Consider the following 26249-nt stretch of genomic DNA (forward strand, 5'->3'; position numbering starts at 1 on the left):
AAATGAAGGCTTTGCTACAATGCTTATTCTTGTCAAATACAACTTAGGATGTGAAGAATTTTACCAATTTCAAAGCATTTCTGCACATGTAACATAAATGTATGATGATGTTGAGGTCTGCTATCATCATTTGGAATAGTGAAAATCTTTTTGCTATGAAGATTCCAGAATGGGTCTTAGATCCTTTAAATATTGAAGAAACTGAAATGAATTTACCAGAATTGAATTGGCAACCAATGAAGAGTTGAATCGCAATTCCAAGAACGAGTGCCATCATTACTGGTTGCAGCACCAAATTATAAATCTTGGTCCTGGCTTGTGTGCTATTGCGAAAAGTTCCTAATTGCATTTCCATCATCATATTTAGTTGAATGTGAATTTAGTGCCATTAGCCATTATGAAACTTTCAATGAAAAAGAGAAACCGATAAATAATTGAATAATAATTGATTTAAGGATGCTGCTTCCTAAATATTGAGCAGAGTGTGGGAAAAGTAATTTCATCACATCGAGTCTATCCTTCGAGTAATTTTAGATAGTTATATTCAATAAATTTGTTTTTTACCCAGTAATTTCAGATATATTCAATAAATTCATTGGTTTTACATTTACTTTTCCATGCTTTCATGGGTTACACAAGGCATTGTCTTACAGTTGGATGCCCTTCTTTTTGCTAACTTTCTTTTTTCATGTAAGGGGTTTCTCTTATTCCACATAACTTTGAAGGTGCAAAGCAAACAGATGATTTGTTGACAGATGAACTGACAATGTCATCATTTACTCAACAAACACTTTCTCCTCAGGAGATACTTTTATTTATTTCAAAGAAACACAAAACTCTAATCTTCAGTGTAAAATCCTCTGACTTCAGTGCACTTCCTGAAGCACTCCAACCACTTTGGGAAGGCCCCATGGAAGTTCTCCAAAGTGAAGGTGTCCAGGACCCTTGTCACAGCCTTCATCTTTTCAGTGGCTTCAAAACGACTACCCTCGATGTTCTCCTTCAACTTGGGCAACTACCAACAGTCATAGGGAACAACCAAGGGTGAGATGCAGTTTTGATGCCCATCTATCAAGTAGTTGGTTACCATGATGGAATTATGAACAGGCATAGGTGCTCAGGCCTGTTGTGATAAAATCTCTTCCTGAACTACCTGAAAACCTCTACAAAACACTCTTCATTGACTGTCTATCCAGAGGGAAACCAGTGGATGTAGACGATGCTCATACTGTGGAAAAAGGGGATCATTATGAGCTTTGAGTAGATTTACTTTGCTTAACTTCTTGTGCCAGTGAATAAAGATGCTCATCTCATACAAGTTAATCCATAAGAAGTCTGGAACATTTCATAAGTTTTTGTAACATTTTTGCCTTGTTTAACCCAAATCTTTATTACACGGTGAACTTCCAAATTATCTTTACATTCCAGCTGCATTCTGCAAATTAGTCAGGTGTGACAAGCATTGTTTAGTAGGATCTTACAGTGTCCTTCAACCTGGAATAACAAAATTTAGCAGGTCAGCATATTAGGTGTATAGTAATAAATCAAAATTACAAGAATCTAGGACAGTTCACAACTCTCTCTCTCTCTCTCTCTCTCCTCTCTCTCTCTCTCTCTCTCTCCTCTCTCTCTCTCTCTCTCTCTCTCTCTCTCTCTCTCTTATTCAAGATTGTACTTTGTACCATGTTTATTAAAATTAAGATCTTTTTAAGCATGTCGAACACCATGGTAAAGAAGATTTGCATTATTTTACTATTTTGTCTTTTTGTTAATGAAGAGTTGAAAGGCAGATGGACGGTGGTATTAAAAAATTTCACTTATCTTTTTGGTTGGGGAAGAAGAGTGAATAGGGGAACTGGTATCTGTGGATCTTTTCAGTTTGAACGGCAGTTTTTTCTAGCGGTGTCATATGAAATTGTCACCCATAATTATGACCCTATTATCGATCTATTGCATTCCAATGTTTTAGGGTTAGGGGTGGGAGGAAGGGTATCTTTTTTTCTTCACAAATGTAAATAAACCCAATCTGTTTCTTAAACGAGGGACATATTCATACGGCACAGAATGTTTTTTTTACCTCAATGGACGTAATTGATTGGTTGAAATTGCAGGAATTGAAGAAAAAAAACAACAAATATCTTACAAACTATAGAATTTTCTCAGTAAAGCCAAGAGAAAGAGATGTTTTATAAACACATTTTACCAGTATACAAAGTTAAAAATTTTTTAGTTACCTAGAAATTATGTTAAAAACTGCCGTTCAAACCGAAAAGATCCGTATCTGTTTGTAGACCACTTCACGATTGATTCTTATACTCCATGGTACTGTATGTTATGGTTGTTCCATGCATTTATTCATGTAAAATCCACACTGTCAGATCATTGTTTCCAGAGAGATCTGAGAGCATCTGAAGTTCTATGAGATCTAATTGGACTGAGTTAGTTGTCTCTTAGTGGTCAAACTTGCAAGATCCTCTTTAGAGAAGCAGAGCTTAAATCTCCAAATCTGTTTTACAACCAAGCTAAATGTAGGTTCTTGTATAGAACTCCTTCTCTTTCTTTTTTACTCTTTTATTTGTTTCAGTCATTTGACTGTGGCCATGCTGGAGCACTACCTTTAGTCGAGCAAATCGACCCCAGGACTTATTCTTTGTAAGCCTAGTACTTATTCTATCAGTCTCTTTTGCTGAGCTGCTAAGTTACGGAAATGTAAACACACCAGCATCGGTTGTCAAGCGATGTTGGGGGGGGCAAACATATACACATACATATATATGACGGGCTTCTTTCAGTTTCCGTCTACCAGATCCACTCACAAGGCTTTGGTTGGCCCGAGGCTATAGTAGGAGACATTTGCCCAAGGTGCCACGCAGTGGGAATGAACCCAGAACCATGTGGTTGGTAAGCAAGCTACTTACCACACAGCCACTCCTATTGTGTTTTGTGTAATTTTCCTCAGTTCTTTCTACTTTTGGATATATCACTGAGTCTCAAACAAGGCATTGCAAGAGCTTATGTAGGTATGCAAGGAATTAAAAAATACACATTTTTGAGCTTTAGAAAATCTGTATTAATCCTTGATCGCCTTGAAAAATGTGTGATTCATTATTTAGTTATTTACTATATGACTGATAACACAAAATAGTGGTTCTCTTTATGTTTTTCCCTAATTTTTACTTTTAAGATATGTGTTCTGTTAATATTCCTTGTGAAGTGTGCTTGTAATTTTATATATCTAATCTGCTGTATGTCACAGTCAAAAACATAGAAGACCACTAGATTAGTGTGCATGGCCTAATGGTTAGGGTGTTGACCGTGTAATCATAAGATTTGTGGGTTTGATTCCTAGATTGGGCATCATATTGTGTCTTTGGGCTAGACACTTCATTTCAACTTACTCAAATCTTCTCATTTGAAAATGAGCATTAGCTGACTGCTGGTATAGCCCTCTCTTTCTTAGTCTACCTCATCCCTAATATTCAAAGACAGGAGGGCTGAGCATGTGTTTATGTCTTGCAACTACAAAGGTACCTCAAGTAGTGAAAACTAAATCATACTTATTTGCAGATGATGGCTACGCTCTCTCTCTCTCTCTCTCTCCCAATATATATATATATATATATATATATATAATAATAATAAATCTTAGAGCGAGTTATATTACACCTTTTATATTACAAGTTTGATTACACCTTTACGATACTGGAAAAGGGATAAGTATTTGCTAAGGGAACCTATTTTTCATCGACAACTGTGATTGCCATACCCAGAAACTCGAGTCCGTGTGTATCATAAGTTGAAGACGGGAAGGATGGCTTCCCTTTGCAAATACTGATAGGGCACAGAAAGTGTGTCTAAAGCCAGCTGGAGGAGGTGTCCTCCTGGGACTACAAACTACAGTAGCATCCACCCTTAGGGGTTAGCCATATTTAAATGGCAAATATACGTCACAATGTGTTGCAGCTACTGTTTATAACTCGCTCTAAGATTTATTATTGCTTGATTACACCTTTTCGATATCAGTGTCTTTACGATACTGGAAAAGGGATAAGTATTTGCTAGGGAACCTACTTTTCATCAACAACTGTGATTGTCACATGCCGATGACGGGTCAATACCCAGAAACTCGAGTCTGTGTTTATCATAAGTTGAAGACGGGAAGGATGGCTTCCCTTTGCAAATATTGATAGGGCACAGAAAGTGTGTCTAAAGCCAGCTGGAGGAGGTGTCCTCCTGAGGCTACAATCAATTTTACCAAACTGCTTAGTTACGGGGACATAAACACACCAACATCGGTTTTCAAGCGATGGTGGTGGGGACAAACACAGACATAGACACACATACATATATATGTATACGACTGGCTTCTCTTCAGTTTCCGTCTACCAAATCCACTCACGAGGTTTTGGTTGACCCGAGGCTATCGTAGAAGACACTTGCCCAAGGTGCCACACACTGGGACTGAACCTGGAACATGTGGTTGGGAAGCAAACTTTTTATCACACAGCCACGCTTGGGCCTGTTATATATTAACTTTTATTCTTCTTTATATACAAGATTAATTTCAGTTTATTTTTTTTAAAGATCCAAACTGTATAATTAAAAATATCACCTGTCAGATCATTACTATTTAATTAGATTCTGAGATTTCAGTTTTAGTTTAGATAAGTTTTGCTTCTTAATTCAAAACCTCAACAAAACTTCACATTTCACTAACATTCCTGATGAAAGTACAAATATATAGAGCTTCATTTCCTTACTTATATAGCTTTTAAAGCTTCATGGTTAATTAAGTATTCATAAGTAAAAAGAAAAATTTAAAAAAAATATTTACAGACTGTTTTAAATATATTTTCCTTTAAATACAAGCTGCATCAGAAAACCCTCCCATATTTTATGCTGCCGTTGGTGTGGCACTAGTGAAGTTAGGCTTATGGTAACAGTGTCATCATGTAGCTTAATGTGTTTTTTTTTTTTGTTGTTATCATTGTGTTTTGAACCTGTTTATAACTATATATTTGTTGTTAAAACATTTACCAAGAATAGTGAATCTGGCAGGGATTTCTTTTTTATACAACCTGTATAAAGTGACTTCAACTTCAGTGTTTTCTGGTGACAACAGCATAACTAATGTTGGAAGCACTCCGTCGGTTACGACGACGAGGGTTCCGGTTGATCCGATCAACGGAACAGCCTGCTCGTGAAATTAAAGTGTAAGTGGCTGAGCACTCCACAGACACGTGTACCCTTAACGTAGTTCTCGGGGATATTCAGCATGACACAGAGAGTGACAAGGCTGGCCCTTTGAAATACAGGTACAACAGAAACAGGAAGTAAGAGTGAGAGAAAGTTGTGGTGAAAGAGTACAGCAGGGATCTCCACCATCCCCTGCCGAAGCCTCGTGGAGCTTTAGGTGTTTTCGCTCAATAAACACTCACAATGCCCGGTCTGGGAATCGAAACCGCGATCCTACGACCGCGAGTCCGCTGCCCTAACCACTGGGCCATTGCGCCTCCGCATAACTAATAATAGACTTATAATTATGTAAGATGATCACAACTTATCCAGTTGTTATTTATTGTTGTCTGGCTGTAGGTCACCCTTGATTTATCAAAGGCATTTTTGTCATGATCACATTACATAAATATGTCACATTACATAAATAATAAATGTGCACTTTTAAAGCCTACCCAGGCTCATGGGCCCGGTTTCCCGGTTTCAATGGCGTATGTGTTCCCCAGCTAGACAGGATCCAGTCCATTGCAGCATTATTCATTTTTGCCAGCTGAGTAGACTGGAGCAACATGAAATGAAGTGTTTTGCTCCAGAACACAATGTGTTGCCCGGTCCAGGAATCGAAACCACAATCTTACGATCATGATGCTGACACCCTAACCACTAAGCCACGTGCCTCCACCATTATATAAATAAGAGTGTCTAAATACTAGTTATTTGTCAGTAGATTGTAAATCTATTTAAGTTATTTACTTTGTCGTGGTTTTATATTTTATAAAAAAAAAAATTAAACTGCAAAGATTCATGAATTATGTCAAAACTTTTTAGGATGTAGTAATATACTAGGGGGACCCATGAATATTTCATAGAATTGATAGTAGACCTATTGAGTTATTCCTGAAAACTTTACCCAAAAAAACTTGAAAGCATAGCCTGTGTTGTGTCTGTATCAAAAGATAGTTGCTCATCTGCTATTCATTGAAAAGTGAAGGAAATTGGAATACGATGATTACTTAATGCACTTTATATATAGTTTATGCACAATTTTATAGACTTAATTACACAGCGCTCACAAAATAAATATTGTCTCTTATTTTTCCATTTTGTCCCTAAACAGAAAAAAATTACATTTTAAAATCTACATGGTCACAATTTCATATCTAGAAGAATCATAAGATATATATAATGGATAATAAAATGAATGGTTTACACCTAGTAGCTTAATAGTCTTGTATATTCAATCTTCCGCTTTTAATTTGCCATATATTTGTATATATATATATATATATTTGGCACTCCGTCTGTTATGACAAGGGTTCTAGTTGATCCGATAACTGGAACAGCCTGCTCGTGAAATTAACATTCAGGTGTACCTTTAATGTAGTTCTCAGGGAGATTCAGTGTGACACAGGATATGACAAGGCCGGCCCCTTGAATTACAGGTACAACTCATTTTTGCTAGCTGAGTGGACTGGAGCAACATGAAGGTGTCTTACTGAGGAACATAGCACACTGCTGGAAATCAAACTCACTACCTTTAAGATCATAAGCTGATTACCCTGACCCCTAAGCTAAAGAAAGATGTTGGGTTCATACCTCAAAAATAGGTATAATTTTCTTTTTAGTATTTATTACCTCCACCTTAGCGAAGGCAGAGGTATTGTTTTCAGTTGTGTTTGTTTGTTTGTCTGTGGACAAGATATCTCAAGAACCACTGGATGGAGTCAGATGAAACTTTTAGGGATGTTTGGCCTCATGACTGGCATGAACTGTTTAAATTTTGGGATCAATCTGGTACTGGACAAGGACTCTGGATTATTTTTCCTGTTTTTTAACTTAATTTTCTAGAGCAGTCAGGTTCATTTTTAGTATTCTCGTTTGTGAGAGCAGTCGACTTTATTTCAGATATTCTTATTTTAAAAATCATCTCTGGCTAATTGTTGAGAGGACATTGGTGTTGCCTTGAAGGAGGTTTGTGCTCTCTGATGCTCATTTTAATTTTCTTTGGCTTGTATTTATTATGATTTTATACATGTTAGATTTTATGAAATATATATTGTTCTTTTGTAAGATCTGGAATGTGATTTCAGGGAGATTTTGCTGCTTGTTCTAGTAAATCAAGTGACCACATAGCTGCTCCCTTGTGCTCAAGTATCTTATACTATGAGGGTCACCACACCTTATCTAGGTGTTTTTTGATTGTATATATTCTCACTGCAGCTTATTCTGTTCACTTTTTATTATTATTATTATTATTATGGTGGCTCATTGTATTTTAATCAGATGGGGTTTTTTTTTTTTTTGTATTGTCAGTTAATCATAACTTACCTATTAAGGTTATACAGAAAAACTGTAAATATCTCCTCAGCTATAAGGAATTCTAAGGACTTGTATTTTTTATGTCACATTTCATGTTTATTACATTCATGCATAAATACTTACACGCTCTAATACAAAATTTAAGAATGTGTGCTTGTGTTGTCATCTTTTACCCTTTTCATTGTAAATTTCTTGCCAGACAAGTACATCTCTGAAATTATAAATTATGTTTTGACTAATTCCTCTTTGTTTCTTTGTCTCTTTACAGTCCCTTCAAGGAAATTCCATCAGACAAAAGGTCTCACCACTCACAGCATTCGCACCATCCTATGTCCAAGCAGCATTATACTGATTCATGCTCCTCCTCTCGCTCTCCACCCTCAGTGGCTGGACTCAGTACAGACTGTGAAGATTATGGAGAATTAGTTGTCCTTGGGTAAAATTAAAAGAAATTTTCTCTATTTTTAATGTTTTTAAAATCAGTTTTCATTTACATATTCTTTGTATTAGAGCATCAAATCTGGACCCTGGATGCTCTATACTAAAAGTTGTTACCTATTTTCCCTTCACTTTGTCTATACATGCCATCCTAAATGGAAGGTTTTCTTTTTATTTTCATATTTACTCAAATGATCAATTTGATTGTTTTGTAATGGTATGAATGATATTGATAAGTTTTGTAGCTGAAACAGTGCCAGCTTTCTATCAAGCATTGGCCATCTAAAACATTCATTCAATTTCTATTCCTGTTTTCATTCTAAGGAATCCACTTAATAGGATTGTATGACAAATGGATGAGTTTTTTTCTCCCACATATCTTTGTACACAAACTTCGCCAGCACCTCATATTTTTTTACCCCATTGTCCATTTAATTTGCTCTATATTATAAACAGGGTCTTTAATTATAATTGTCTCTATCTGAATTAGAATTTAGTTTGTTTCAACCCAACTCACAAAGCCAAACAAGTTTGACTCCTCTCTGTTTTTACAGTTGCTTAGATTACTAGAAATAATAGCCAAATCTCCCCCAAACCACACCCTACTGTTTTAAGGTAATTCAGTTCCTGATATACAAAAATATGGGATGGTCATAGTAGAACTTCTTTTGATCATAGCTAGTACTGGGTTAAATAAGAACAACAATGATTATATTTTGGTGTTTACTTCCTGCTGCAGAAATCTCCTATTGCATCTCCGTGTTTTGCTGCCTTTTCCTTTCTCTTACTAAATATTAAAACAATAAAGAAAATTGATAATGGGCCTCACTGTATTGTTTTTGTTGCACAATGTATGTAACTTGTAAAACGGTCTTTTGCCACTGTTGTATCTATCTTTGTACATCCAATGTCGCTCTGACAGATACTGTTATATTCCAAAATCGTAGATAGCATGTTTCTCTCTGGCACTGTACAACCAACCTCCAGTCACACAGTGTTATTATCCTCAAAGGGTTGGATTGTTATAACACCCACTTGATATCATAGTATAATTACTAGATCAGTACAGACATGACTATCAACACAGTCAAACACATACTCTCATACTCTACGTACTCTCTTGATAGTGGCCGGTGTCATCTTACTTATAGTGACTGCCTCGTTCCACTTGTCACATAGGAGGGGTGTACCATTATTACTAATTCCCTACAACATCTCCCCTTTTTAGTTTTTCTTAGGAAGTGTCATTTCCTTTCACTTGTTCGCTTGGGTTTAATCACCTGCAGTGGTGTTGGTACTTGTTGTTCCATGGATTCCTCCTACTTCTTTGGTTCACTTTCCTCTTTCTCAGTTGGCTCCTATGTCTCTTATGTATGCCTTTTCTACTTTTTACCCAATACATCATTTTACCTATGTATTTGGTAATTTCACCCTCTTCTCAGTTCTGCTTTCCATTTTTGTATGTCCTCAAAAACACCTTATCACCAACTTTAAAAAATCTTGCCATGTCTTCTCTGGCACTTTTTCTTTTCTTGCCAGGTAGCAATTTAACAAAATCTGACTTTACTTTCCTTGCAAACATCAGCTCCACTGGTGAGCTACATGCTGGTGTATTCAGATTTGGTGTTACACGGTACATTCTTTAAAATTATTGAAGAGCTACCTCAACTGTGCTTTCCTTATTTGTTTTCCTTGAAGCTTTTTTGAAGGTATCAACAAAGCATTCTCCCTGTCCATTAGATCTGGGATTATATGGCACAATGTCCTACTGTGAACATTTCCCAAAATCTTAAAAATTTGCTTGACACAAATTGTGTTCCATTGTCAGATACTATCGTGCCTAGGATTCCAAATCTTGCAAACAATTGTGAGGTAGTTGCTTTTTTACACTTATCAATTTCAGGCCATTTCAACTATCAACTACCACTAAGTAGTAAGAACCATTTAAAGGACCTACTACATCGATGTGTAGTCTCAACCACGGTACATCTACTTTTGAACAAGGTTTACTTTTTATGTTGGGCAATTTTTCATTTTGTTTTGGCTTACATACAAGTGTTTTGTGTTTTACTGCAAATTTTTGTTTCAGTCATTCAGCCTAATTTGAACCTTTGACTGAACCAACTATATTTCTACACAAAACATAAATTGAATAATTCTTTCCACTCTGTACCAAATAAATTAAGTGAATCATCATCATCATTTAGCGTCCGTTCTCCATGCTAACAAGGGTTGGACGGTTCAACTGGGGTCTGAAGCTGGAAGGCTTCATCAAGCCCAGTCAGATCTGGCAGTGTTTCTACGGCTGGATGCCCTTCCTAACGCCAACCACTCCGTGAGTGTAGTGGGTGCTTTTTACGTGCCACCCGCACAGGTGCCAGACAGAGCTGGCAAACGGCCACGAACGGATGGTGCTTTTACGTGTCACCGGCACAGGGCCAGGCGAGGCTGGCAACGGACACGAACGGATGGTGCTTTTACGTGTCACCGGCACGGGGCCAGGCGAGGCTGGCAACGGACACGAACGGATGGTGCTTTTACGTGTCACCAACACAAATGTTACGTTACATATACATTCACCGATAAAATATAATCTTTTCCCTATAACACCATGTACTACCTTTTTAGATTAATGTTGGTTTACAGAAATATTTCCACATTTTTTGTCTACAATAGTCATGTCACTACTTCTGTTGAACTTCAATTTTACATTTGTATTTTTTATTTTTTGACCTGTGCGAATTTTTTTGTTCATTGTATTTCCAATTTCTATCAATGTCCTACTATTTATTCTATCACCTTTTTTTCTGACATTTTATCATCTTCATTCTACAGTGCAACTTTATATGTCCTATATTTCCACAATGAAAACACTCCGCTTTTTTAAATGGACAACTTTTCCTCAGATGCATACCACCACATGCAAAACATGGGTTTAAATCCTGATGTTTGTCAGTATTTTTTTAGAAAACACTTCATCTCTATTCAGACTATTCCACACTGGTTTTACTTGGTTGCAATCTTTACATTCAATTTCCTCTCTGTCGTGTCTTAATTTCACATTTTGCAGGGTTACATCCTGGCTTTGCTCCAGATTTGCAAGAATTTTAGTTCTGACTTTTGCGTCCTTTTTGGCAATTAGTCCCTGTGTAAAAATCAGGCATTTGAACATATCTGGAGTTAATTTGTCCAGCTTAAACTTCTTGCATTCCCTGATTACTCTTACACTACCAGCATATGTGATGTAGTCCTCATTACTATTTTTCTCTGTGTTCAGAATTACTGTATCATTCATGTTCTGTTGGTACCAGTTTTCCCAAGATTAAGCGAGTTTTCATCTCATCATCCCAATCTTTACATTCTTTTTGGAAGATTTAGTCAGGTCTTCTGTAATATGCTTTGAAGGTAACTCCTTCGTCAGGTTTGTATTTGAATTCAGTTATTGAATTCACAACATAGTCTGGCAAGAATACTTTTTCTGACTTTCCTGATAACTTCAGTAATTCCAGATATTTGTTGCTGTAATATTATTTGTTGTTGTTATCAATTTTGTTATTGCTGTTCTTTCAGCTGTCGTTGTTGCTATTTTTGCAACTTGAGCAAATCTGCCACCAAATTTTCCATACTTTTAAGAGTTTTTTTTTGCTAAATTTGTACACCAACTTTGTGAGTTTATTAACTCCTCTTTGAGCTTCTGTTAACTCCATGTGACTTGGTTTATCCTCATCGCTACTGTTGTAAAGCAGTCTTTTGCCACTGTTGTATCTGTCTTTGTATGACCGTTGTTGCTCTGACAGATATTGTTATATTCTGAAGTCATCAATAGGATGTTTCTATCTGGCACTGTACGACTCCCAGTCATACAGCATTATCTTATGTGGTATTGTAGCATATTTACTAGATCAGTACAGACATGACTATCAACACGGTCCAATACAGATTCTTGTACTCTACGTATTCTCTTGATACTGGCCAATATCACCTTACTTGCAGTGACTGTCTCATTCCACTCGTCATGTGGGAGGGGTGTCTGTTGTGGCATGGTTTCGACATCTGGATAACCTTTTTAATGTCAACCACTTTACAGAGTGTACTGGGTGCTTTTCGTGTGCCAACAGCACAGGTACATTTATGCAGCACTGGCATGAGTGCATTTTATGTGGCATTGACACCTGTAAGTATAGATGGCCGCAGTTTTTACTTAGCTTCACACAGCAAATTGCCACAACTCCTGGTCCCATATCATTTCTTCAGTGAGAAAGTTCCTTTCTTACCACTTCATCCCACATCTTCTTTGGTTGACCTCTTCCTCAGGTTCTCTCAACATTTAGAGATCAACACTTCTTTACACAATTGTCCTCGTCCATACATTAGCATGCTGGGTGAAATGCTTAGTGGTATTTCGTCTGCGGTTACATTATTGGTTCAAATTCCGCTGAGGTCGACTTTGCCTTTCATCCTTTCGGAGTCGGTTAAATAAGTACCAGTTACGCACTGGGGTCGATATAATCAACTTAATCCATTTGTCTGTCTTTGTTTGTCTTCTCTGTGTTTAGCCCCTTGTGGGTAGTAAAGAAATAGGTATTTCGTCTGTTTTTATGTTCTGACTTTGCCTTTCATCCTTTCAGGGTCGATAAATTAAGTACCAGTTGTGTACTAATTGACTGGCCCCCTCCCCCAAAATTTCAGGCCTTGTGCCTAGAATAGAAAAGAATAAATTTCCAGTTTGTTTATAATTAATGTGCTCTTTTTATAAGCTGTATTCTGTAAACTTGATTCTAGGCTTGTTGAGTCATACGTAAAAATTTTGTGACACCACAGTTAATTACATACTTTCTCCTCTCTCTCCTTCCTCTTCACATACACACTTCTTATGTATCAGCCTTCTTTATTGCATTGCTGTATTCTGTTCAGACACTTTTATTCTCTTTTTATAGCCTGTTAAAATGTGCTTTGCTTCAGTGAGGTTTTTTCTTTTTTCTCCCCCCCCCCCTTTTATATAGCATTTTCTGTTTGTTTTTGTTATTTTCCAATCTAGGTATGTTGCTAGAAAATATTCAGAAGTAGATTAAATAGTTGACCTTTTGCTGTGACCTTTCGGTTCAGTTGTTGATTAGCAACAAGTCAACACTAATGAAGCGAAGGTGTTTCAGTGATGACCACTCTTTCCAAGGGCATCTAAGACTACAATATCTAATGTATCCTCCCCACCACCTTTTATTTTGTGATGGTTGAGTGCAATCTGAATGATATTTGGCTGCTGTTTCTAGCAAATTAAACAATCATGTACAGGATTCTTTTTTGGCATGTATTGTGTTTAGTTTGTGTACATGCATAACACTTCCAAAACCTGCAGTTTCCTAAATGGTGTACTACAGGGATCCATTTTCTCACCCACCCTTTTCAATCTGTAGAAACATGGTTTCTCCCATACCTTCACTTAATAAACATGTAACCCCAAAAGCTCAACTTGCCAGAAATGTCAGCCAAATCTCTTTGTGTCACACTTTGTCAGCAGGGCATATACTTTCTTCTAATTTTAATTTTTTTATTTAAAACCCCTCCAGATGTGGGGGTATCATCATTGCCATGTCTATTTTTCAATGCTTGCTTGAGTTGGATGGACGCAACCTTAGTGTTTTGTCACTTGTTGCATTCCTTTAACATCTCCTTTGTGAGATTTGGCATACTGAGATCAGCTTTTAGCACTTCTGCCTATGTCATCCTTGGTTTTCTTCTTCCACTGTTCCCTTCCTCATAGATCTCTTGACACTTCTTTGCCGTACCTATCTACCGTAAATCCTCGGGTATAATCTGCATTTTTTCCCCAAAAATTGAAGGTCAAAATCCCTAGTGCGTACTATATACGAGGTTAAAAATGAAAAATATTTTCTAAGCAGTGTCCGAGTCTCTATTTGCTGTATAGCAATGTTTATTCAGACACATTTTGTGATGTCAGGCACGAAAATACCTTAAGCTGAGCCTGAAAGCAATGAAGTCATAAAAGAATCATCCATAACTTGCAGTAAGCAACAATTATTAAAATAAAAGTATTCAGAACACAGAATAACATATAACAAAAACAATTTGCAAACATATTTACATTCCCATATAACAGTTAAGAACATCACCATTATTGTATTATGCATGCACAGAAGTGTTTGTTCGATTAGGTGCTGCTAGCTTAATTACGCACAACTCAAGTTAGAGAAGGGGTGCGTATTATACACAAGGTTTAGGTTTTTCAGAGGTACAGCCCCTAAAAATCCCCTGCGTATTATACTCGAGGATTTACAGTATTATCATCTATACACATTGCATCTGATTCCCCTCATACCTAGTTTCTCTGTCAGCTCACCTGTACCTCATCAGTCATACATATGTAATACTCATGTTACATATTCAGCCAAACATGTTTGCTTCATTTCTTTCCAGCCTTCTCATATCCTCTGCATTCAGTACAAGTTTCCTGTGATTAAAAATATCAGTTCCCTGTATGCTGAAGACATAGTGTTTAAATGGATGACATCTGCTTGATGAAAGAATGTTATGGTTGGACAGACAAACAAGTTATTGTTTAACCCCAGGCCGATCAGGCAAACAAACCTACAATCAGATATTTTATCCGTCACTATCCTTTTATTGAAACTTGTTATATTTAAGATTACATTATGTGATTTGAGATAGGTTGAACAACCCTGTAGAGTCTCCTTCGATGGTGGAAGACACAAGTGACATACATTAAGTTAAAGAAGAAAATTTACCAAGGATATTAAAACTCTCAGCAAAATAACACAAGGATTTACAAAAACAGCGGTACGCCATTATCTTTCCCCTTCCAACTGTCATATTTGTAGGCCCCACCCAGACTGGTGAGATCAAACATCTGAATGTTAATTATGCTGGGAAAATGCAGTGAGAGAACTGGGATCTGTGTTTGTTTGATACTCTGATACTGCAGTATTTAATACCCCTTTACATTAAATTCAAATTCCACACTAGACCAGAAGTTTCTTAGGAAAGTGTGTAGTTATTTAAATTGTTTTACATTTTCATATATGTAAGTGTGTGTGTATGTATATATATATATATATATATATATATATATATATATATATATATATATATATATATGAGAGAGAGAGAGAGAGAATTCACAAAAGACGAAGATAGGTGGTGTAGACAACAAACAGATGTATTAGTATAATGCTCAGGAAGTGAAAAAGTCTTTAACGTTTCGAGCCTACGCTCTTCTACAGAAAGGAACACAGTAAGAAACAAGGAGAGAAAATGTGTAGTGGCTAGCTATCTATCATGATTCCAACAGACCAATCAATGGGTCACTGTATTTATTTATAATAGTGGGAGTGATAAGGGATTTTCTGTGTAACTTGGTGTGAAGCAAATACCATACAAGGTATTTTATATTTAAATGCATCAGTTTTTGGTTTGGTTTTTATTTATTTTTTTTTTCACTGATATGCATCAGTAAAAGACACACACACACACATGCATCACACTCTGCACAGTTTCCATTTACCAAATTTCACCAATAGGCCATTGGTAACTTTGAAGTTATGGCAGAGAGCATTTGTCTGAGATGCTGAGCAATAGAATTGAATCTAGGATCATTTTGTTCATCACCCTCTTCATCATTTAATGTCAAGTTTTCTTCCATGCATGTATCTATCAGACGGAATTTGTTGGGATAGATTTTCCGTTGCCAACCCTCTCCTGTTTCCAGGCAAAGTAATGTTTCTTCATGGCTAGGTATGTTTTCCATAGAAGACTGGAAATGGACAACATGACTTGTACTACAGTAATATCATGACAAAGATACATACATATATGCATGTCTATATATCTATCGATCTTTCTGTACACGAACACAACTGGCTTCTTTCAGTTTCTTATTTCTTTATTACCCACAAGGGGCTAAACATAGAGGGGACAAACAAGGATAGACGAAGGGATTAAGTCGGTTACATCAACCCCCAGTGCGTAACTGGTACTTTTTTTTTATTGATCCCGAAAGGATGAAAGGCAAAGTCGACCTCGGTGGAATTTGAACTCAGAACATAACGGCAGACGAAATACCGCTAAGCATTTCGCCCGGCGTGCTAACATTTCTGCCAGCTCGCCGCCTTCATTTCTGTCTACCAAATCCACTCACAAGGTTTCAGTCAGCCTGGGGCTATAATAGAAGATGATTTGCCCAAAGTGCCATACAGTGGGACTGAACCCAACACTACATGTTTATGAAGCAAGCTTCTTAACCACACAGCCATGCCTGCACTTTATTGTAAAGTGAAGTTCTTGACCATAATTTGGTGAATATTTTATCTGAAGGATGAAAATAAACTCCTGTACAATTTCAAATTCAGGACATGATGGGGGATAAAATGAAATAGCAGTAAGACATGTAATCTAATGCTTAACAACAACAGTAATCATCCTATCTGCTGTAGGCTCATGGTCTGAAATTTTGGGGAATGGGGCTAGTTGATTACATCAACCCCAGTGTTTGACAGTACTTATTTATTAACCCTATAATGAAGAGAGGCTAAGTCAATCCTTGTGGTATTTGAACTCAGAACAGAAAGCTGGAAGAAATGCTGCTAAATATGGTGTAACTCACCACCTGAAATAATGATGTCAAATATTGGTGCAGTGCTTATTTTATTGACCTCATTCAGATGACAGGTAAAGTCGATCTCAACGACTCAGAACTCAGTATGTAAAGTCAGAAGAAATACCTATTTCTTTACTACCCACAAGGGGCTAAACACAGAAGGGACAAACAAGGACAGACAAACGGATCGGTACTTATTTAATCGACCCCGAAAGGATGACAGGCAAAGTCGACCTTGGTGGAATTTGAACTCAGAACGTAGCAGCAGACGAAATACCTATTTCTTTATTACCCACAAAGGGCTAAACACAGAAGGGACAAACAAGGACAGACAAATGGATTAAGTCAATTATATCGACGCCAGTACGTAGCTGGTACTTATTTAATCGACCCTCGAAAAGATGTCGATGACAGTCGACATTGGTGGAACTCGAACTCAGAACGTAGCAGCAGACGAAATACTGCTAAGCATTTCGCCCGGTGTGCTAACAGTTCTGCCGGTTCGCCACCTTATTCAGAAGAAATACCACCAAGCATTTTGTCTAGCATACTAATGATTCTGCTAGCTTGCCGCCTAATAATAATAATAATGTTTCAAACATAATCACAAAGCCTGAAATTTGGTGGAGAGGAATAATCAATTATATAGACTTCAGTACTTGTCTGATTTGTGATTTTATCAATTCCTGAAGGATAAATGGCAAAACCCTACCTGAGTTGGATTTGAACTCAAAATATAAAGATGTGAGACAATAATGATAATTCGTTTTAACTTTGGCACAAGGCCAGTAAATTTGAAAGGAGAGGGCAAGTCGAATACATCAATCCCCAGTATTTGACTGGTAATAATAATAATAATAGTAATCAGTTCTATTATAGGCACAAAGCCTAAAATCTGGTGGGAGAGAGTTAGTCAATTACATTGACCCCAGTGCGTCACTGCTACTCAATTTATCAACCCACAAAAAGGATGAAAGTAAAAGTCAACCTCAGCAGAATTTGAACTCGGAACATAATGGTGGACGAAATACTGCTAAGCATGTCGTCCAGTGTGCTAACGATTCTGCCATTTTGCTGCTTTAATATTAATAATCCTTTCTACTATAGGCACAAGGCCTGAGCTTTCGAGGGAGGGAGCTAATTGATTACATCAATCCAAGTACTAAACTAGTTCTTACTTTTGTTTGGTCCCAAAAGGATGCAAGGCAAAGTCAACCTTGTCAGAATTTGAGCCCAGAATGTAAATCTGGAAGACATGCCCCAGAGCATTTGTCCAGCATGCTAACAAATTTGCTAGTTTTCTTGCTTAATCTATATATATAAAGCTGAAGTTGTCTGTGTATGGGCAGGTTTGGTAGCCTTCAACTAACACTATCTCCTCCGAGACCCTGCGGCACAAGTTGACCAAAATTGAGAGTAGAAGAAGGCTTGCTCTTCATTCTGTAGAAGATAAAATTCAAATCAGACCATGTTAAGACCAAAAGTTATTTATCCCTATTTTTTACGATTTTTTCACTGCTGTGCCGCCATTTGTATTTCAACCAGAAAAATGTTCACTTAAAGAGAATAACAAGCTACATAATGCAAAATTTTTACTTTTCAAAAATTCCAATTCTAAAGGGTCGAAACAAACCCGAGCAATGCCAGGCGATACTGCAAGTAATAATAATAATAATAATGATGATGTTGATAGATCATATATTTATTACAAGTAACTGTTTCATTAAACAGCTGCTGTTTGCTATGTTAATCTTCGGTTTAATATGATGCAGTTTTGGCTGACCACTGTGTTTTTCACTTATTTACTCTATACACAATTTGTGGATGAAGAGGTGCTATTCACGTGTCTTTAGAGTGTATTATTGTGTATTCACGTGTTCCTAGTATGGAGTGTTTGTGTGTGTTCATGTGTTTTTGTGATTGTATTGTGTGTGGGCAGAGAGAAAGTGTTACCATATGGTGTGTGTGTGTGTGATTGCTTGTTCCATGATGCGTATATAATGCATGAGGTGGTGGGGAGAAGAAGCAGTCTTTATTTAAGCTATTCTCATTCATTTTATCAAATAAGCCTTTGTGATTTGTTTAAAATGTGGATTCTGCTTATTATTCATAGGTGAAAGGGTTTGGTGCCTTAGGGTCTTTAGGGAACCTTACATAATCCTATTTGACTCTACTTTTTCACTATTTTACAAAGAAAAATCATTAATCTTCTGACACACTCCAGTTTTTATTGTTTTTATCATATAATTTCTTCTCCTTTAAAAAGCTAATTTAATCTTTCCCTCCTCATAATAGAATTAAAAAAACAAAGCGAATCGGATTTTATAAATTATGTATCCCCAACCCCATCATCCCTCTAATCTAAATCTAAATCTTTATCTATGATTTGTTTTGGGTAACACTCTATTCTTAAGTCAGAAACCATTTTGATTATTATTATTATTATTATTAGTCTCTTAAAAAATATTGCTGCTACACTTGAAGAAGTAATCCTATATAACCCTCTCTTTTGGCTCTGTTAGGATTTATTGCAGAGCCTTCTTATAATCATAATAAACTGAAACAAATATATAATTTCTGGCACTGCCAAAACTATGCCAAACAGACCTCACTAGAGCTGGTGCCATGTAAAAAGCATCCAGTCCACTCTGTAAAGTGAGTGGCATTTAAAAGGGCATTTAGGCCATGAAAACCATGTCAATACAGATCTCATCAGTGCTAATGCCACATAGAAACCCCATGCCAAAACAGACAGTAGAGCTTAGTGTATTCCTCTGGCTTACCAGTTCCTGTGAAACTGTCCACCCCAAGCTAGCATGGAAGATGGACATTAAATGATGATGATGATTATATATATATATACATATATATATATATAATCATCGTTAAATGTCCACTTTCCATGCTAGCATGGGTTGGACGATTTGACTGAGGACTGGCGAACCAGATTGCTGCACCAGGCTCCAATCTTGATCTGGCAGAGTTTCTACAGCGATGCCCTTCCTAATGCCAACCACTCTGATAGTGTAGTGGGTGCTTTTACGTGCCACAAGCATGGGGGCTAGTCAGGCGGTACTGGAAACGGCCACGCTCAAATGGTTTTTTTTTTACATGCCACCTGCACAGGAGCCACTCCAGCGGCACTGGCAACGACCTTGCTTGAATATTTTTTCACGTGCCACCAGCAAAAGTGCCAGTAAGGCGATGCTGGTTTTATATATATATATATATATTTATTGTGTGTATCATCGCCATTGTTATTTGCATGGAGCAGACGAGACTTAGTTGAAAAAGAATTTTCTGTTGCTTAGATGTTCTTCCTGCTCCCAAGCAAGGTAATATTTCCCTTTGTCTATTGACATGCTTTCATTGAGGATTGCGAACAGATGATACAGTTTGCACATGTCACAATACATCTTGCATGTGCATACACACGTACACAAACATGCATACTCATTATGGATTTCTTCCCATTTTTGTCTACCAAATCTCTCCCACAAGGTATTGGCTGACCTACAGCAAGTAGTAGATGACACCAGCCAATAGTTTACATGCAGTGGGAACAAACCTCATGTTATGTGGTTTAAGAAGTTTGCTTCCCAACCATAGGGTTTTGGATTCAGACCTGCCTCAAGGCACTTTAGGCATTTGTCTTCTACTATAGCCTCAACCAAAGCATTGTGGGTGGATTTGGCAGACAGAAACTGAAAAAGCCTGGTGTGTGTTGTCTTGACACAGCATGATAGCTGTAAATAAGTGTCATTGTCATACAAACAGTGCCATTCACTTCCAGTATTCTGCAAAAGGAGAGACACACACACACACAATTATATATATAAAGTGCTTCTTTCAGATTCTGCCTACCAAATCTGCACATAAAGCCTTGGACAGCTGAAGGCTATAGGTGTCATGCAATGGGACTGAACTCAGAATTATGTGGTTGGGAAACAAGCTTCTTGCCCCCTTCCCCAATTTTTTGATTTAAAAATAATTTCTTCGTTCTTTTGTCATTATTAGTTTTTAATAAGTTATAAAGGCATTTAAAGAGATATTTAATGAAACTGTTAAGAAAATAAAAATAAAAGACAAAAACAAGAATTCAGTCATACAGTATTGATATAGTTGGAATATTTAAGTGCCATTCAAGTGTGGATCAATGCTAGTGCTGCCTGACTGGCTCCGCATGCCAGTGGAATGTAAAAAGCACCATCTGAATGTGGTCAATGCCAGTGCTGCCTGACTGGCTCCCGTACCCATGGCATGTAAAAAGCACCCACTACACTCAGAGTCGTTGGCGTTAGGAAGGGCATCCAGCTGTAGAAACCTTGCTATATCAGATTGGAGCCTGACGCAGCCTACTGGCTTGCCAGTCCTCAGTCAAACCATCCAACCCATGCCAACATGGAAAACGGACGTTAAACGATGATGATGGTGAATGTCCAACAATTATATAAACTCAGAGGCTGAAGACCTGTGACTAATTTTATTAAGTGCTGGCACTTGAAACTCTTAGACCTTGAGTCACTCTGTTACTTCTGCTAAATATTAATGAAGATATACGTATACTCATATTTTGAGTTTCTATTTTATATATATATATATATATCTTATATAAAATCCATTCTGTCTGTGTGTGTGTGTGGCTTCAAGGATCTTGGAAACCCTCCATCCGATTGCGCTCAAATTTGATATGTAGATACTGACAGTATCGCGGCATGTATAAGTCTTGAAAAAATTACAAAAATTGATTCCAGGTGAGAATGCGATTGATAAAGCCATGGGAAATCGTTTTTCTTTGGAATAGGAAAAAAGTCTATATTTATTTCTTCTTTTGCTGGTGTTTCAAATTTAGGTTAAATCAGTGTTTCTCAAAGGGGAGGCCTATGGGATGGTTGGACAAGTTGTTTTGAGAAAATTTGGTTTAAATGTTTGACAACTCAGCACCGTCCATTGGAGGGGGGGGCGTTTTGTTCGTGTGTGTGTGTATATATATATATATATATATATATATATATATATATATATATATAAGCAAGGATGCTATTAAACCCATGCTATGGTTTCACATCAATATTGAAGAGAATGTCAGCAGTCTTTCGGTGAAATGTGAAGGAGGATTGACAACATCCACTTAGCTATCAGCATGAAGCCATAGAATACAGATTTAATGATATAGACACTATAGTACAAATGTTTACCTGTGTGTTTTGTGTACAGTGTGTATATATGCATAGATTGTATATGAATATGAGAGAGAATTCCCCTCTTTCTCACTCACGCACAATGTAATAACATGTGCAGGCATGGCTATGTGCACTGCAGCATCTTGGGTATCTTCTATAGCTTTGTGCAAATCAAAGTCATGTGATTGAATTTGGTAAACAGAAGCTAAAGGAAGCCAGTTGTGTGTGTATGTTTACATTTGGGTTCTTCGAGAGTTGTTTGCTGCAAGTGATGGTGTTGATGTCATCTCTCTTACCAGAGTGCTCTCTCACTTTGTAGATGTGTGGAAGAAGAGCTCCCTTATTTGAAAATCAGGTACAGGTTTAATAACAGGAAGGGCATCCAGCCATAGAAACCATGCCAAAATTGAAACAGTGGAGCATGATGTACTCCTTCAGCCTGTTGGAACCTGTCTAACTGTCCAGCCCATGCTAACATGGAAAGCAGTTGTAAAAATGATAGCCGACAAATGAAGTGAGTTCATGGCTCGCAGGATGGCCTGCTGTGCTAACCTTGGATCGTAGAGTGACCTGCTGTTCTTGAGGAGACCTATTGAGTCAAGTACATCAACACCAACATGAAAATAAAAATCAAATGGAAATTGTAGTTAAGATACCTGTGCTGGTGACACGTAAAATGCACCATCCGAACGTCGCTGATGCCAGCGTCGCCTGACTGGCATCCGTGCCAGTGACACATAAAAAGCACCAACTGATCGTGGCCGTTTGCCAGCTTTCTCTGGCCCCTGTGCCAGTGGCACGTAAAAAGCACCTACTACACTCACGGAGTGGTTGGCATTAGGAAAGGCATCCAGCTGTAGAAACACTGCCAGATCAGGCTGGAGCCTGGCGCAGCCTCCTGGCTTCGCAGACCCTGGTCAAACTGTCCAACCCATACTAGCATGGAAAACGGACGTCAAACGATGATGATGATAATGATTTCAGTATAAGTGAGGTTGATTTGTATGAAGTTTGCTTCTCAACTACTTGGTTTTGCTACAATTTCACTGCATGACACCTTAGGTATCTTCTGCTATAGCTCCAGTCCAACTAAGGCCTTGTGAGTCAATTTTATGGCTAGAAACTGAAATAAATTCATCATTTACGTGCGTATGTGTGTCTTACTGTTTCCTTGCCTTGACATCGTGTGATAATTGTAAATAAGTGTCATTGTAATATAAAGCAGTGTTCTTCATTTCCAGTATTCCATGAAAACATGGGGGAAATGTTTGAGAGTTGGTTATAGGAAGCGTATCCAAGCATAGAAAACCCACCTCAATAAATTTTCGTCTGACGCAGGCAAGCATTAAAAAGTGGACATTAAAACAATGATATATATATATATATATAATTTCCATTTCAAAATAAATATCAAATAGAAATTGTAGTAGTTGTGATACCTGTGCAGGTGGCATGTAAAAAGCACCAACCGATCGTGGCCGCTGCCAGCCCCCCCCCCCCCGGCACGTAAAAAGCACCCACTACACTCACGGAGTGGTTCGCGTTAGGAAGGGCATCCAGCTGTAGAAACACTGCCAGATCAGACTGGAGCCTGGTGCAGCCTCCTGGCTTCCCAGGCCCCAGTCGAACCGTCCAACCCATGCTAGCATGGAAAACGGACATTAAACAATGATGATGATGATATATATATATATATGTTGTATTTTGATGGTAGTCTAGTGAATGTCTAATGATTTCTCATGTAAATATATGATTTCAATTTCATTGTAGTTTTACTTTTTTTTATTGACTGACTTCTTTTTGGTACCTACTTTTTGCGTAGCCGCATTCTGGCTGTCTGGCCACTGTGTATCTGTGTATTTTGATAACCAGCTTGCTAACTGTTTTGATCACTATATTTTAGCTAACTGGACACTATATTTTGGTCTGCATACTTGACCACTTTAGTTATTTCTGTACTGTCTGGTCACCACTATACTATAATGCGGTTGTCTGATAACCCTTTTGCCTGCCTGCTCACTATAATTTGGCTTGCATACTTTGTAGTGTTGAGTTCAACTCAGTTCCTCCTTTAAGCCTTGAGATGTCACTATAGCATGCAAAGCACATTCTTCCCATGCACACACACTCTGAATATCATTCAGGATCACTTTGTCATTGGATTCAGAATCTGATTCTGTTTATGGGTTGTGTAACATCCTGTTATGTGTAATACACTCATGTGCAGGTGGCCACTTCCACATGAATGCCTTCCTCAGTCACAATGGTATTCTGTTTTACTTTATTTCCTTTTTCCTTTAAATTGCTTGTCTTTTGTTGACACTGTTGTTGTTTAGCACCAGTCCTGATTCAGCTGACCTATGATCAAAGGCATTCCATTTTTGGCCACTCCATCCTTTATTCAGACACATGTATCTAGGACTACATTTTCTAATATGTGTTGAGTGTGATTGTTACCAGCGTAGCCTTACTGGCACATGTGCCGGTGGCATGTGTAAAAAGATTCGTTACCAGCGTCGCCTTAATGGCACCTGTGCCAGTGACATGTGTAAAAAGATTCGTGCAAGGTCGTTGCCAGTACCACCTGCTCTGGCTCCTGTGCCGGTGGCACGTAAAAGCACCCACTACACTCCCGGAGTGGTTGGCGTTAGGAAGGGCATCCAGCTGTAGAAACTCTGCCAGATCAAGATTGGAGCCTGGTGCAGCCATCTGGTTCACCAGACCTCAGTCAAATCGTCGAACCCATGCTAGCATGGAAAGTGGACGTTAAACGATGATGATGATTTTTTACCCTAGTGTGTAACTTGAGAGCTGTAGCTTTCATTTGTTGCAGGTTGAGCAACAGCTTAAACCTACCTAGGTTTGTTGTTGTTGCTGCTGGTGTTGTTATTGTTTTTTCTACTGTCACTCTGTTGTTTTCTCTGTATTTTCAGCTACAATGGTCACCTTGTAAATTATGAAAAGGGTAGAAAACGGAGCAAATTCATCCTGACCAAACGATCTGCAGCCAATGGAGTGAAGCCTTATAAGAAACATGTGGTCAAAAACCCTCAGAATTCCAAAGTAATCATAATTCTTTCTAGCAAGTTCTACATTTCTCTCTAGCATATTCTCTTCTCACCTTTCAATTCTCTTAACATCTTTCTCTCTAGCACATTCTCTTATCATCTCTCTCTCTCTTTCTCTAGCATGTTATCTTAACCCTTCTCCCTCTTGTACATTGTCTTTCCACCCATCAGTCTAGCAGTTCTATTTTACCTCTCCACTGTATTTCATTCCTCCAGCAAGTTCTGTACACTGTTCCACCAGCAAGCTCTCTGCATCATGTTCCTAGTACATTCTCCAGTTTAAGCTGTGGACACATAAGAAGTGCAGCAATATCAGAGGAAGGTCAATAAGGAAAATGGCTTTTATGTGTGGAAGATGTATAGGTACAATAAACACCAAAAATGTATGGAAAATAGACTCTGTCAACTGCCACATGGGTAAACTAGAGGTAGTAGATAGCTTCCATTATCTAGGTGACTAAGTTAGTAGCAGTGGTGGACACTCCAAGAGCGTAGCTGTGAGAACAAGATTAGGCTGGGCAAAGTTCAAAGAGCTCCTACCCTTGCTGGTGACAAAGGGCCCTCCCTCAGAGTGAAAAGCAGATTATATAATGCCTGTGTGAGAATAGCTGTGGTACACGGCAGTGAAATATGGGCTGTGACAGTTGAAGATATGCGTAGGTTGCATGTGCAATGTCAGTGTGCATGTTCAACAGAGTGTAAGCATCTTGAGAGAAAAGTTGGGCATAAGAGGCATCAGATGTGGTGTGCAAGAGAGATGACTGTACTGGTACGGTCATGTGATGTATATGGACAAGGACAGCTGGTGTAAAGAAGTGTCGATCTCTAACTGTGAAGGGAACCTGTAGTAGAGGTAGACCCAGGAAGACATGGGACAAGGTGCTGAAGCATAATCTTCAAACTATGGGCTTCACAGAGGCAATGATTAGTGATTGAGACCTTTGGCAATATACTGTGCTTGAGAAAACCCGTCAAGCCAAGTGAAATCATAGTTGTAGCTGATGTTGCTGTTACATAACTGGCACCCGTGCTGGTGGCACGTAAAAAGCACCTTTCAAGTGTTGGGCTTCATGGAGGCAAAGTAGCTGATGCTGATTGCACATGAAAAGCTCCTTTCGAGTGTTGGGCCCTCATGAAGGCAATGACTGAGATTTTTGGCATTATGTTGTGCTTGAGAAGAAGGCCCATCAACCAAGTAAAATCACAGTTGTAGTAGATACCGGTGTCATGCAAATGGCACTGAAACCGGTGGCATGTAAAAGCACCCATTATACTTTTGGAGGGGTTGGCATTAGGAAGGGCATCCAGCCATAGAAACCATGCCAAATCAGACTGGAGTCTGGTGCAGCCTTCCAGCTTGTAAGCTCTGGTCAA

General features: G+C 38.1%; 1 protein-coding gene across 4 annotated transcripts in view; it reads left to right on the forward strand.

Moving 5' to 3' along the window:
- The window catches only part of LOC115217315 (protein pellino), a 129766-nt gene that overhangs the window by 80414 nt on the left and 23103 nt on the right, over positions 1 to 26249 (forward strand). For 3 of the 4 annotated variants that reach the window (XM_029786967.2, XM_029786968.2, XM_036507350.1), the window contains 2 exons: positions 7823 to 7990; positions 24741 to 24870. In XM_029786967.2, coding sequence (XP_029642827.1) covers positions 7823 to 7990; positions 24741 to 24870 — 298 coding nt within the window. Of the gene's footprint in view, positions 1 to 6801; positions 6843 to 7822; positions 7991 to 24740; positions 24871 to 26249 lie in introns of those variants that run through there. The other variant, XM_036507351.1, reaches the window with a different exon arrangement.

The sequence above is a fragment of the Octopus sinensis genome, linkage group LG11 (assembly GCF_006345805.1).
Source record: "Octopus sinensis linkage group LG11, ASM634580v1, whole genome shotgun sequence".
NCBI classification, from domain to species: domain Eukaryota; kingdom Metazoa; phylum Mollusca; class Cephalopoda; order Octopoda; family Octopodidae; genus Octopus; species Octopus sinensis.